Source organism: Hyperoodon ampullatus (genome assembly GCF_949752795.1).
Source record: "Hyperoodon ampullatus genome assembly, chromosome: 7".
Taxonomy (NCBI): domain Eukaryota; kingdom Metazoa; phylum Chordata; class Mammalia; order Artiodactyla; family Ziphiidae; genus Hyperoodon; species Hyperoodon ampullatus.
The window spans coordinates 109,644,032-109,659,314 of NC_136920.1; the positions used below are offsets into that span (position 1 = coordinate 109,644,032).

Here is a 15,283-nt window from a genome sequence, read left to right on the forward strand (position 1 = left end):
TATTTATAGATAACCACACACACACACACACACACACACACACACACACACACACACACACACCCAGACACACCTTTGAGACAAGGCTTAAAGTTAACACATTAAATGGTCTACATATTGAATAGTTTCTGCCAATTCAGTCCTGAGTTCTCCAAGGGTTGACTTTAATCTCTTCTTCCCATGAGGTCCTACATCCACAGTCTCAGCAAAATATCTGTTGTTAGACCAATTCTCAGAAAACAGAGCTCACAGAAGGAAGGTTCCTAGCAAGGGAATCAGAATCTGTTCTGTTCATCCATAGGAATAAATGTATGATGGAACTAGACAATGGGTCTTTCCCACTGGGTGAAAGTGTGAGATAGAAGTATTTTAAATTGATTTTAGAGGTGGAACTTTTGGGTCCTGAGTTTGAACAAGCTGTTAATCTACAAAAGTCTCAGATTTTAATAACTGGTCTGCAGTCCTCACAGGGTTGTGATAATGTATGCAAAATCACTTTGCAAATGATGCAGCATTATACATATGTGACCATTACTATTATTATCAATGACTATCTGACCTTCAAAATGAATTTTTGAGGCTCTGAGAGTCTAATTTTGCACAAATCTCTCCTTAAAGAGCCATTCTATTCAGCCTCATGTAAGATTCTTTTGCTTCTGTCACATGTAACCAAGTGTCCTATTTGCCCGGCTTGGAGGCATTGCCCTAAAGAAGTGAGCTGGCACAGGACCTACTTGCTCTTAGGAAAAGATGACTAATCTCTTTCTCCTTCTTTCCTGTGCCCCTAGCTTGGGCTTGGGTCATGCAATTCCAGGGTCCCAGGAACAGCCTGAGTTTACATGGAAAGGAAACCCATGGGAAAGACGATGTGAAAGGAAACCTTGGGGCGAGGAATAAAAAGAGAGATGTGAAGATGGGGATGTAGGGGTATGTGACCATCACCAAACTTGTCAGGTCCTCCTGTCCCCACTCTTCTCCTGGTTGGAGATTGTACCTCCTGTTTCCTACAGCTTTCTGGGCAAGCACCTATGGAGAGCAACTTTCCACAACAGTTTTACTTTCTGTGCAAGCCTGGACTATCAGCAACTAGAAAGTTCCTCTCATTGATTTGCCTGTCATACTGAGAAGTTTTTTTATTGTCGCTATATCATGAGCCTCAAAATTTAACTTTTATACAGGAAGCCCTTGCTCATGCATGTAAGTTATACATATTACCTGCTTTACTATCTACTCACAAATCTGCAGTTCAACTTTTGGACATGATTGGGTTTTTCATTTCTTTGGCTCTTAGATAGTTACATGTATTTTCAGTACAACTCTAAAGACATTTGATATCGTAAGACATGTAAATTTCCTATTTAATGATGATGACCAGTTGAGATTGGTGGACTCCTAAAATACGCAAATATATGTTCTATTGATAACAATAAAAAGACTTTTGAATTGACAAATCGTGTACGTAAAAAGCATCTACAGACACCTAGGTATATGTGAGACTTGGCAAGATAGCTAGTGGTCAAGAAATCAAGCAATCATTTCTTAGAAGAGTGACTAGAATTAGTAGCAAAACAGACTGTTAGCAAATTTATGATTATGCAAAGCCTGTTATTTCACTGTACATTCTAGACATATCCCTTTATTATAAGCCTAATTTGAGCCTAAAGCAATTTATGATTTTGGCTTTAAAACCCTGCACCAGAAATCTTCCCCCAAAGCCTATCCATGTAAAACATCCACAGTGCCTTTCCATGAACCTCCTGCCCAGCAATCAACATCCTGCCTAGAGCTCATTTTGTGTTAACAGAAATTAATGGACTCATATTCTTTCATTTTCTTAGGACTATGTAACTGTTACAGATATCAAAAAAGACATGCAGCTGAATTTTGGATTTGCACATGGCTTTATCTGACTTAAAGTTACTGTTCGAGGTCATTCTAGCAACAAAAAGCAGAACTTTAAACTGTAATGAAATAAGTTGTCATTTTAATGACCTTGTTATGGGAAAACAAACCAGACAAGAGGCTGGAAAATTCTACTGCAGTCCAGTAAAAAACGTTTATTCATCAAAATAAAACATAAGAAAAGATAACTCAATAGGAAAAATTGGGCAGAAGATGAAAACAGCATTTCACAGAAGAAAAGTCATGAATGGACAATAAACATAAGAAAATTTGCTTAACTTTATTTGTAAATAAGGAAATACAAATTAAAACTAGCATGTTATACCATTTCAAATCTACTAGAGATGCAGAAATGTTAAGTACTGAATAAGGATGCAGAATGACAAGAACTCATATACACTGCTGATGGGACTGTAAATTGGTTCAACCACATTCATAATTATGATTATAATAAAACTAGTGCTAGGTACTCTTTCAAGTGCTTTATATATATTAAGTCATTTAATCACTTGGAAAATCACTTGGCATTATCTTATTAAGTTGATAGTTTTCCTACTGGAGACTCAGTCATTCCCCTACTAGGTAGATACACTAAAGGAAGTCTTATAAATACACATCAGGAGACTCACTAAGAATGTTTACAGCAATATAATTTGTAGTAGTAAAAAAAAAACTATTAAAATGTTCCTCAAGAAGAGACTGGATAAGTAAATTTTGGTGAATTCACACATTCATACTGAAAAAACAAAGGTCACAAAATAAATGCCCTTTACATAAAAATGAAAACCATATAAAAATGATGGGATGCTGGGCTGCACCCCACAGGCCTGCAAGCCTTGCAGTTGCCCAGACTTGAGCCTGAAAGAAAGAGCCCAGAGACAGCAACAGAGACATCAACAGTTTATTGAACAAGAGATCTTATATGGCTGAAGCAAAAGGGTCCTGGAGCGACACCCCACTGTGGATGGCAGACGGTGGGCAGGACGTGACAGCAGTCTTTGCTACTCGGGGGAGTAGTCTGGCATTAAGAGTGGCAATTCACCTCAGGTGGGCTCAGCAGGTACCAGGGATTAATTAAGCCCCATAATTAAGAGGACTGGATAGTCATGTGAATGAAGTAGGCACTGCGAGCAGGGGATGTACAGAGAGCAAGAGAATAGCTATCTTAAATGACCTAAACATGCCTGGGGTCAAAGATTAAAAGCAAATATTTGTCAAGTTAAGCAGAAATATAAAATATGGTTTAGGGATTCATTCATATTGAGAAAAACTATGGAAAGATATCAAGGGAGTTAAGTGGTGTTAGCAAATGTTCTTTCTCTTAAGCTGTGTGTTAGTACAGGTGCTCATTCTATTATTCTTTCTTTCTTTCTTTCTTTTTTTTTTTTTTTTTTTTGGTACGCGGACCCCTCACCGTTGCGGAGCACAGGCTCCAGACGCACAGGCCCAGCGGCCATGGCTCACGGGTCCAGCCGCTCCACGGCACGTGGGATCCTCCCGGACCAGGGCACGAACCTGCATCCCCCACATCGGCAGGCGGACTCTCAACCACTGCACCACCAGGGAAGCCCCCCTATTATTCTTTATACTGTATATGTATACTACATATATCTGTGTTTGACATATTTCACAGTTTTCTTTATAAGAAAAGTAAAAAAATGGTCTTGATTTTACGATTGCTCTGATATCATGAAGGAGACGATGTCAGAAAGCCCTTAAGGCCCCTCGAATAGTACTGTGCATGCAGAGGACACTCAGCATTTGGAGTGAAGGAAGTTGATAGTTCTGAGAGTTGAGTTCACAATTCAAAGCATTTTCCCTCTCATATTTTCTTCCTAAGTTTTCTGGAGGTGACTTTTCAGTGAAAATATGTAATGTAACAACTATTTTGACTGGTGCTATCAATTCATTTTATCTTTTTGCCAGAAACTCTGTTACAGCAAATATTTGTCAAGATAAAGAACTTACCAAATGTGGTGCTGAACCCTGCTCCTTCCTTTTAACAAACTCAGTTCCAACCTGATATTTGCCAGAGAATTCAGCTTTGCTGACTTTGTTCTTTCCTTGAGGGGAGGGAGAGCTAAAGTGTGAGTTTTCTCCCTTGCTACTTTACCAGTTGATTAGCTGAGCAAGTCACTCAACCTGGCCTCATTTTTCTCATTAGTAAAATGGACATCATAAACAAATAAATGAATATAATTATCTATCTATCTATCTATCTATTTTTCTATCATCTATCCATTACTTGGAGCAGTGCCTAGTATGTAATCAGTGCTATCTAAGCCTTAGTTATTATTGTTATTATACATTGGTCATATGCAGACTGTTGGTTTTGAACAAAATACTACAAATGACAGTGTTCTGATTAAACTGTGGTTCATCTTGTGAAAACAAAATGGACTTTTAACACTGGAAACATAATAACAAATAAACCAGATAGTGTAAAACTTGAGAATATTACAATCAGATCATTCTCCACTTGTTATTTCTAAGTAGTGAATTAATGTTTTTTATAAAACTGTGATATAATTTATCTTAGCATTTAAATTCACATCCAGTCTCAACATGACAAAACAATACCCTAAATTTAAATTTATACTAGTTCATACAATGTTATCACATGACATTTCATTTACTCTTCAAATCATACTTTGAAATGGGAATAGTGATCCACATCTCATAGATGAAGAAACCTACGCTCAGAGGGATCAGATGATACCTTGGCAAACGTGATGGGGTCAGCTTAAGACTGGCAGCCTGGTGTCCTAACTCCACGTCCGGGGCTCTTGCCACTCTGTAATTAAATATAAGCCTTTAAATTGACTTCAGTTAAACTTTACCTTGACTCAACACTTCTCTCATTATTACAGATATTAAACTTTAAAATTACATATATATCTGACTGCAGCTACATGCCAAGGTAGAAATGTCATCTTTGTTTTTGATCTAAAATAATTTAATCAAATACCAATTATATACAAATCCCAATGAACCCTTGAGATTATAAAAATTTGAGTAAATTAAGTTCTATTATAACACATACTATAAATAGACTAGAAAGCTTGCAAATAAAGGGATTCTGAAAGGAATTATCTCAGAATGTGAAAAGCTAATGTTACACATTGTTTTGTTCAAGTTTACATTTTTATTTCTTATTTCCTTTAATTTAAAAAACGTATTTTGCTTTAATTATGAAAGTAATACATTCTCAGAACATTTGAAAAATGTAAAAATATACCCAGTGTAAAGCAAAAGTTACCTATCATTCATCATTCTTCTCAGAGATAATCATCATTTAATATTTTTAAATATCTCTCTCTTAAATCAGAGATATGCCATATATATACATATACATATATACATATATATATATATATATATATATATATATATATATATATATATATATATATATATATATATTACACATTAAATTACACTGGGGACTTCCCTGGTGGTCCAGTGGTTGAGACTTTGCCTTCCAATGCTGGGGGGTGTGGGTTTGATCTCTGGTTGGGGAGCTAGGATCCCACATGCTTTGTGGCCAAAAAGCCAAAACATAAAAAAGAAGCAATATTGTAAAAGAGACCTTAAAAATGGTCATCAAAAACATCTTTAAAAAATTACACTGTATATTTTATATTTTTTACTACCATTACAAGCATTTCTTTTTTAATTATCATGTAATTAATAACCAGATAGAATTTATTCCAAAGATAAACCACCATTGGACGGTGAGTTGAGGCTGATCTGAATGCCTTCTAGGGCCGAGATGGTGTCATTGATCACTACAGCTGAAGTCCAGAACACATTTCCTACCACCTTATTTAATTGGATGATTCCCTTTACAGGGAAAACTGTCCACAAGGAGTATATATAATGAAGCAGTTATCCTACACCAAGTAACCAAAGGTAGACTCATTTTGGAAAAAGGGCTGCAGTTGTCTGAGGAATAAATGACCTGCTGGTGGTGCTTCTTTATATACTTGCAGTTCTCCTATGACCACCCAAAAAGTGGTCAAAGGTACAAGTGCTTTTGAGAGAGAGGCAGGTTAATGCCTGAATTCCACATAAGGAGTGCAGTCCCAAAGGTACCCCTGGTGTCTCTGGAAAGACAGTTTTGTTTACAGCTGTTGCCCACCCAGGTGGGACCTGCCTCAGTCGGAGATGACAGGTTGTAAGTGATTCCAGCTCAAGGTTCTCAGTTCGGTTTGAATATCTGAGTCTAGTCCTTGTCTTTGGAGGGACTGTCTGAGGGCAGTCAGTCCCGTTCTAGTTGTCCATACCACTGGCCAAGTGGCTTTTTTATATCCCATCTAGGGCTTGTAATCTCTCTTGTATAAATGAAGTAAATGAAGTCAGAGTTAAATGGTTCACGGGTGGCATCTATGCTCTAAGAGAACCAGGTTCCTTCCATGTTGTTGTTCTGCCCTTTGTGGCCATAAACATGTCTCAAGATGGTAGTGTCCCTGTGCCAGGCAGAAGAGAGGAAGAGATGAAGAGGAAAAATGACATACTGATCATGTCCTATAAGGAGGGCTCCTGGAAGCTGCCATAGGATATTTGCATTCACAATCGTTTGGCCAGAAGTGAGTCACATGGCTATACTTGTATATGAGGGAAACGAAGAATTGTAGTTTTTTCTTTTTCTTTTTTTTTTTTTTTTTCTTTTTGTGGTACGCGGGCCTCTCACTGCTGTGGCCTCTCCCGTTGCGGAGCACAGGCTCTGGACGCGCAGGCTCAGTGGCCATGGCTCACGGGCCCAACCGCTCCACGGCACGTGGAATCTTCCTGGACCGGGGCACGAACCCATGTTCCCTGCATTGGCAGGCGGACTCTCAACCACTGCGCCACCAGGGAAGCCCGGAATTGCAGTTTTTATTCTGAGTATCAAGTTAAACATTGTATTATCATGGCAATAGGGGAGAATGATAAGTAGCAGTTTCTAATGTGAAAAGAGTTGTGCTTAAAATTACAAACCAGTTAGCAGCTGCAGCATTGATAAGGATATAACTACTACAGCAGAACTAGATCTGTTCAAATAAATTCCTATTTGAATAACCATTTGTTATTTCAAATAGAAATAAAGCTAGCTTCCAAATCACATGGGTGTCATTGACTTTAATAAAAATTCAAAATTTATATTTAGGCTATGATCTGATTCCATTATTTTTTGTGTGGTTTTAATTGGTATCTTCATTGCCTTGTGAGCTTTCCATAAAACACAAACTTTATGTTTTGTTCTTTACCCTTACTTTGCTAACCAATAAGTAGTCCACTTCGAAAACAAGGAGATATCAAATATCATCTGTCCATCCACCTTCTTCTCTCTGCTTTTACCTTATTAAGTTTCTATTGATTTAATCGCTTTTGAAATGGTTCTTAGGAACTGGAAGGAGGGGGGAAGGATACATTAGGCACAGAATAATCAGAAGTAATGAGACTTACCACACAGTACTTTGGTTGATACTTGTTTTTCCCTTTTCTTTTTTAAAAAAAGAAAATGCTGATTGCTATGTCTACATGTATGGAAAATATTAATACAGGTAGAGACATTTATTCTCAACAGGCTTTTTTTTTTTTTCCTCAGCTTGGTTTTATTTTTCCTCTGCTTCTACCAATGATTTAACTATTTGAGAATGTTCATTTTTTCAGTGAGAGATTTGCAGTATTAACATTTGGAAGGGCTTCAGATAAACTGAGGAGGAGAACTGGTTTGAGCTTTTGGACCCTGACAGGTTTACCTCTACTCCTTACAGCATAGATTCTCTGGTGTCCATCATAAAATCCACCTCACTCATGAAACTTTGATAATTAATTTTCCTCCTAGCTGCAATGTTAAGTTGAAAATCTCAAGTTCACAAGGAACAGTAAAGCATTTAGGAAGGTAGGACTACAAAGCAAAAGTAAAACAACATAAACAAAACTCCAGCAAGTCTCTATCATCCTTTTCATTTCCAAAAAATTTTGATTTAAGACTACACATCCAAAGTAGTTGTCTTCTTCATGATTATCACATAGGAAAAATGAGGCTACCCTTGTTCTGATATTTTTGGAACTTCTCTTTCAGATTTCCTTAAGGACCTCTGGATAGTCTTCAACTATCCTTAATAATGGAAATACACATTCTTTGAGTGTGGGTTTGATTTTAGGAACAATCTAAAATAATTTGGAGACAAATCCAATGATTAAGTCATCTGAAAGCAGTTTTAGTCATTGATTCAACAAATATCTATTGAGCTTCAATGTAAACAAATACCAGAAATAAAAGCATGAAAAGTACACATCCTGCTCTCAAGATGCTTAATGTGTAAGAGGGCCAAAAACAAGGGATAAGATGGCTGATTTTGAGTCTAATATACTCCATTGTCTATTTTTCCTGTGTGTCCCCAGGGCCCACTGCAGTCTTGCCCTGGATGTGCTCTGGAGTTGCCTTACTGGTCGGACTCCTTTGTACTCACGCTTTTCTGAGGAGATAGGTGGGAAGTGATAACTCATCCATACTTTATTTTGACAAAGGAAATGAGTGAATGGAAGTCAAATGGAAAAAGCTGTTTCAAGTGTCTGGAGTGATCTTGTCATTTCTGTTTTCTTACATCAGTCTCCACCTCTCTTTCAGAAGTTACAGCAGAGGGCTTCCCTGGTGGCCCAGTGGTTGAGAGTCCGCCTGCCTATGCAGGGGACATGGGTTCATGCCCCAGTCCGGGAAGATCACACATGCTGCGGAGCGGCTGGGCCTGTAAGCCATGGCCGCTGAGCCTGCGCGTCCGGAGCCTGTGCTCCACAACGGGAGAGGCCACAACAGTGAGAGGCCCGCGTACTGCAAAAATAAAAAAATAAATAATAATAATAATAATAATGTTGGAGCAGAAAATCTCAGAATAAAAAATAAAACCTCCAAAGAATTCTGGAGAAATGCTTAACACAGTTAAGCTCACAGTTTCTGTTCTTAAACTTTTATTTTTGTATGTGCATGTAAAGATTGCAAAAATTAAAGATGAACAAAGGGCTGATGGGAGGGAGGGAGGGAGTACTAATGTCTTCCTCCTGAACATATTTTTCTCTTATTTGCTTTTGCTTTTGTTTTTCTTGTCATTCTGTGATGGTTAGGATCTCTAAACAATGTTGAATAGAAGTGATAAGCAGAGAATGCTTCTGTTTTCCCATTAACAATGATCTTTGTTATAGGTTTTTGTTTCTAGATATCCACCATCCATGAAAATAAGTTCCCTTGTATTCTTGGTTTGATGAGGTTTTTATTTTGAAAACCCCTGTCCTGACTGGGCCATTCCACCATCTGTGGGCCCTGGGAATCTAAAACTATTGTTTGTTGCTTCTACTGATTGAGAATCTCAGATAGTGTGTTCTTCTGAAGTTTTAGGTAGTTTCCTTGGAGTTCCCACTGCTTGAAAAAAAACTCTCCTGTATTGTTTTTGGTCAAACATTTTGCCATAATACTAATGGCCTGTGTATACAACAAATACATGTTAGTGGGTGCCTCTGAAATGGTAAAGATGAAAATGGGGCTGCAGAAGGGAACATGAAGGGCTTCAACTGGTTTTGAAATTATTTAAAAATTTTTAAATTTCTTGAAAAAATCTAAAGTAAACACCACAGCATGTTAATATGTGTTCATTTTGGAAGACCAATAAATGTGTTTGTTATCCTTTGTAACAAATTTTCAAAGTAAGTTTTCCAAGAAAAAAAAAAAAGAAGAAAAAGAAAGAGAAAGAAAGAAAAAGTTAATTAGCCAAGCTTTGATTAAACAACACATATAGCAAGTAGAATTAGTTACACCATCTTCTGGAATTCTATAGCCCTTTGCTGGTGTGTCATATAATGGATTTCATTGTACTGTAATTCTCTTCTATATATATATTTTCTTTTTACGTATTATATACTCAATAAAAAAAATAGTAACCAAAAGAAAAGCTTGTATAGCAATATTAATATCACAGAATTTACAGTGATATTATTTTTACCTTTCACTGTCCTATCAGCTTTTAAATCTCTCAAGAGCAGAGACAGTATGTTATTCATCCTTGTATTACTGGGATCTGGCTAATGTCTGAATCATGTTATTTTCTGTAAGTATTATAATTCACAAGCACAAGATTTGGAGTCAGAAGACCAATTAAAGGCCATACGTGTCTTTACTAGTTTTCAGTCATTTTATGCCTTTGTCCTGGAGGCATCTGAGAAATGAGCTTTCCCCTCTGCATGGGGATGTGGCAAGGAGAGCTAGCTAGCTTCTCTAGTCTTCCCTTCTATGAGCACCCAGCTAGACTCTATTTCCCACCACCCTAGAAATTAGGTGTAGCCATGTGATTAAGTTCTCTCTAATGGAACATAAACATAAATGATGTGTGACATTTCCAGACATGGACCACAAACACCTTCCCTGAATACTTCTCCCTGCTTTTCCCTTTTCTAGCTGTTTATTTAAGCTTTCAGCCATTGTAGAATTTTACTGTTTCATAGAAACACATGGGAAAGCCATACCCATGAGAAATTATAACCTTTTCATCATTTAATTATTCTATTTGTAAAATTCTTATCCTGGTTTCTGTGCTATTATTTCCCATTTCTTTTGCATTACTTTGAGATGCTGTATATTTTAACTAAAATATAATACTTCCTTCAATGTTTAAAGACATTATATATATACATATATGTATATATATATATATATATATATATAAAACCATGGAAGAATGAAACATTAGTAATATCTTATATTTTATTAAATAATGATGATACAGAAATAATAGCCAAAATATTTATTACTGATTCCTTAAATACACTATTTAAAAACTCTTAGCTAAAACATTAAATTTTTGAGCCACTAGAAAAGTGAACTGCCTCACAGAAATGCTTAATATTATATAGGGAATATGCTATTTTAACATTGACTCCATTAAGTTATTACTTTAAAAGGTACAGGGTGCTGTCATTACCCATTAAAATAAAAACACAATGAGATAAACAACACAGGACAACTACATGCTAATATTTTGAACTAACATTTCAAATGTGGACTGACCACATATTTTATTTAAAGCTTAAATAATAAATGTTTCTTTTGGCTAAGACAGCTTTTATCGTCATTAGGTTCTACTGATTTTTGAGAAATAGAGCTGCTCCACACTGAATCCACTGATCTTGGCTGCCCCCACATGGAATGTCGATATTGATCACCACACGATCCCTTTCAGCACTCGTGTAAACAGGCAAAGATATGCACTCATCAGGGGAATATGGACCATATGCGCCCTGTTTAAAAAGAATTAATTTTGCTTTAAAATACAGCAATATACTGTGTTGCAACAGATCATTAGATAACGAAATACAAACACAAAATCTTCCCAAATAATAAAATATATTTAACATTTTATTATGAAATGTTTTAAATAAAGACTAGGATAATAAACCACATCATTCAACAGCAAAAATTATCAGCTCATGGCCAACTGTATTTCATTTGTAACCTCTCCCAGCCCCAAATAATAGAGCATTTTGAATCAAATCCTACACATTAAAAAATTTCATCTATAAGTATTTAAATATATGCCTATAAATAAAATATAAAAATATAATCAAAATACTATATCACATAAAAATATTAGCAATAATTCCTTAATATCATCTTATACCCATTATGCCATTATCCCACAATTTTTAAAAGATATTTTTTGTAAGAACCACAATTCAAATAGAGCCCACACTTTGAGGTTTGTTATGTCTCCTAATTCTCCTAAATTTATTTTTTCTCCTTTATTCCTTGTAATTTGTTTGCTAAAGAACTACACCAAAGAGTTTCCCACATTCTGACTTTTGTTGGCTACATTCCCATGGTGTCATGTTCTTCTGTTCCCTGTATTCTTGTAAAGTGGGTCTGGAGGTAAGTTCAGATTCAGATTCAATTTCTGGTAAAAACACTGCATAGGTAGTAGTGTATACTTCAATCAAGAGGCATATAAAGTCTGGGTATCTCTCTTTTTAGCTATTAGGAGCCATTGATGATCATTATTTATATTTAAGATTACAAAATGATAATCTAATTCTACATCCTTTCATTTCCAGGCAGAAACAAATCTATAAAGAGGAACTTCCAGTTATCAATCATTTGATTACCATGAGGTACAGTTCATATAGGAAAGGCTGGAATAAATGCTATCTAGTTTCCCTTTATTTACATGCTTTTAAAATAATGCATTTGTTCCCTAGCATACTGTAAAGGTGATCAATGAGCACCCTCTATTTTTTTAAGTATCATTATGAACTGGTGGATTTAAACATGTTCAATGTGCTTCAATGCAATGCAATTACTATCTTATTGGTGTTCAAAATGTCAATCTTTGTGCAGTGGGAACTCATTAGGCTGGCTCCTGAGGGTTTTTGTTTTTGTTTTGATATGTCCCTAGTAGTCTTCAGTAGCTTTCTTGCCTTCTAGTATGTCAAGATGTTGTAAGTTCATCTTGTATATTTGCTGTCCCAGAAATCAAAAATTAGTCATTACTCTGAGGATCCTTTGTTCCTTTAATGAGAAATGGTACTAGAGATCATAATCTGGGTGCTAGGAATGATCTACCATTCTCCTTCTAGGATTTTTCAGTGACTGAAGCTTAGAAATATGTATTTTTTTAAAGAAAAACATCAGAAGTTCATAATAGTAATTCCAATTCAAATTTAGGATTCATGTTTTTATTGAATTTATATAATTTTATTCAACTAATGGATTAATTTTTAGAGTTAGAATGAAACTTAAGAGAAAAGTTAGACTCATTCTAGAATTTTACAAGTGACAAATCAGAAACCCATGAAGAATTTATCATGGTAACCTAGTTAAACAAGTGGCAAAGTTGCCATAGGTAGTACAATTGAAAAAAAAAAATTGGCATTAGCTTGTTTAGGAGTTCCTGACCCTAGAGAGTAGATTACTCTCTGAGCATCTGTTTCCCTATCATAAAAGGAACATAAACAACACTGGTCCACCTAATGGGATGTTGGGTGAATCCAATGATGTATTATTAAGGAGTTCAAATACAAAGCATTATTTATTCACATAAGGACTACATATGCATAACTTTTCTTTAATTCCTACTAATTCTCAAATCAATTAGAAAAAAAGTCCCAGCTTTTTAGCATCTACTACAGGTCATGGATGGTGCTAGGATAGAGAGAAATAAAAATATTTTTTCCTTCATGAAGAAATTTAAAGCATTCTATTTTTAAGTCTAAGTGGGCATTATATGGAATTTTGATTGTCTTTTCCAATCCTTTTCTTTACCCCCCCAACACAAAAATAATATTCTAACTTTTCTAAGTCCTTGATATAAAACAGTTAAGTCCCTTTGAAAACTCATTCATTTCTAAAATTCCTAAATTGTAACCCGATTGACATATGAGAAAATTCATTCTTTATGAAGAATCATTACCCAAATAGATAAGAAGACTATCTGCCCTGAATGTTTCTAATTTTCCTCTATGTTTGTAATGATGATTCTGTCAGTTACTCATCCATTCATTTAACAGCATTTATGTGCTAATATTGTACCTAGAATTATAAAAGCAAAGCATTTCAATATATATCCAAATAGAGAAAATAATAATCTTCTTTGAAGCTTAAAATTTAGTTTAAGAAACAACATACACATCAAATATTTAGAATATAATTTTTGGCAAAATGTGTATTTTAAAGAAAATCAAAATAACTACTACTCTGGGATATGTTAACCTAACAAGGATTGATGGAGAAAATGAATCCTGAGTTGGGCCTCAGAAAAATATAGAATTTGGAGTAAAGAGAATTTTCAACCATTATTAGTCACTGCCTAATCTCTTCCCTCTTCTCCAATTCTGTTTAAATGGTAAAGCTTTAGGATTCAAAAATTCCTGTAATTTTCATAACTCCTTAGCCATTCCTAAAATTAATAACCTAGTGTAGGCTTTCTTTTGGTATTGCCTTTAAATTCTTCAGCAAAGAGCAGACAAACATTACATATTTGTTGAACTGAAATGATCTGAACCTATGAATGTCTATAATCCTAGAAAAGGTCTTAAATTATCTTCCTCTGCCACCCTATATTTGCTTTCTTTCCCATAACTTCTATGGTCAAAGATGAAAACACCACATTGAAATGTTTTATAATGCTATTCCTTTCTATTCAGAAGATTTTTCTCTATATCTCTTCATTTTAATGCCAAGCAATTTTCTCTTTAAATTAGGAATTTAAGAGTAATGCAAAGTTGATTCTTTGCATATTCACTATCAATTTACCAGTTTTTGTATATATTTCCAAACCCTTCCAAACTTGCTTTTGGTTGTAGGCTTTTTGTTTGTTTTAAAGTGAGGGTACAAATCTTTCCAGCAAAACGTACAGTGTTTTAAAAGCGAAGTACCACAGTTACTTCTTAAAATTTTACTTGTCATTGCTTAAAATCTCATAAACGGTAAATGTTACAACCTCCTGTAAAAAAAGTTAAATGGACTTGCCCTTATGTCACTGATAAATAAATGATCAAAGTAATAGAGCTAAGTACTTGGGCATTCTCACACTTAACACAATACCTTATGCAGACAGAAACTTTATATTGTTTAACTGAATTAAATTATTTTGCCACATTTCCCTCTTTAATATGTTTATCTTAATAGACAAAGCACAGACCCTGCTGGGCTGAAATATTTGGATGAAACTAAAATTTTATTAATAACTATTAATAAATACACTAAGTGCTCAGTTAATGCAAAAAAGAGATATATTAGGAAACTTCAAATAATTCATATTATATTATATGTAAACAAATTAGTTTGACATTATTAAAATTAAATAATTAAAAATCTATATATTATGATTACTCATGCTCATGTCCATGTCCCAGGGAAAGTGGCTTAAAAGTATACGTGTACTACAAATAGAAGGCAATATGTTAATATGTGAAAGAAGACATTTACAAAGGCAAATAGTGATGTTTGGTATCACTTAGCCATCAAATCAAAGAAAATAACAAAATAAAACAACACCAGAAAACAAAAAAGCCCCAAATTATCCAGGTTAATTATGTTAAGTATTTGATGATATCAACTCAACTTTCATTATAATAAAACACACGAGGGCAAACCAAAATATTTTTCTCATCAGAAATATATTTATGCATAAAGTCCAACTAACTTATTCTAACATATGCTTTCTGAATGTTTATGAACCAAGTCAGTGAACAGTTACTTTTTTTTAGAAAAGAAGATGTTAGGACATCAGAGGTTTCATGTATGTAAAAGTGGCATTATTAGTAAAGCAACCCTGGAAAAAATAACTATCTCAAAACAGGAAACAAAACAACTTGCCAACAATGAATATTTTGAAAGACTTTGTTCTGTCAA

At 35.0% G+C, this 15,283-nt stretch overlaps 1 protein-coding gene across 2 annotated transcripts in view; it reads right to left on the reverse strand.

Annotated features, from left to right (window-relative positions):
- Positions 1–11,016: 11,016 nt before the first annotated feature.
- DYNC2H1 (dynein cytoplasmic 2 heavy chain 1) overlaps positions 11,017–15,283 on the reverse strand; it is a gene marked incomplete at both ends in the record, with an annotated part of 362,190 nt that continues 357,923 nt past the window's right edge. For both annotated transcript variants that reach the window (XM_079708170.1, XM_079708169.1), the window contains one exon: positions 11,017–11,175. In XM_079708170.1, coding sequence (XP_079564296.1) covers positions 11,017–11,175 — 159 coding nt within the window. The remainder of the gene's footprint in view (positions 11,176–15,283) is intronic.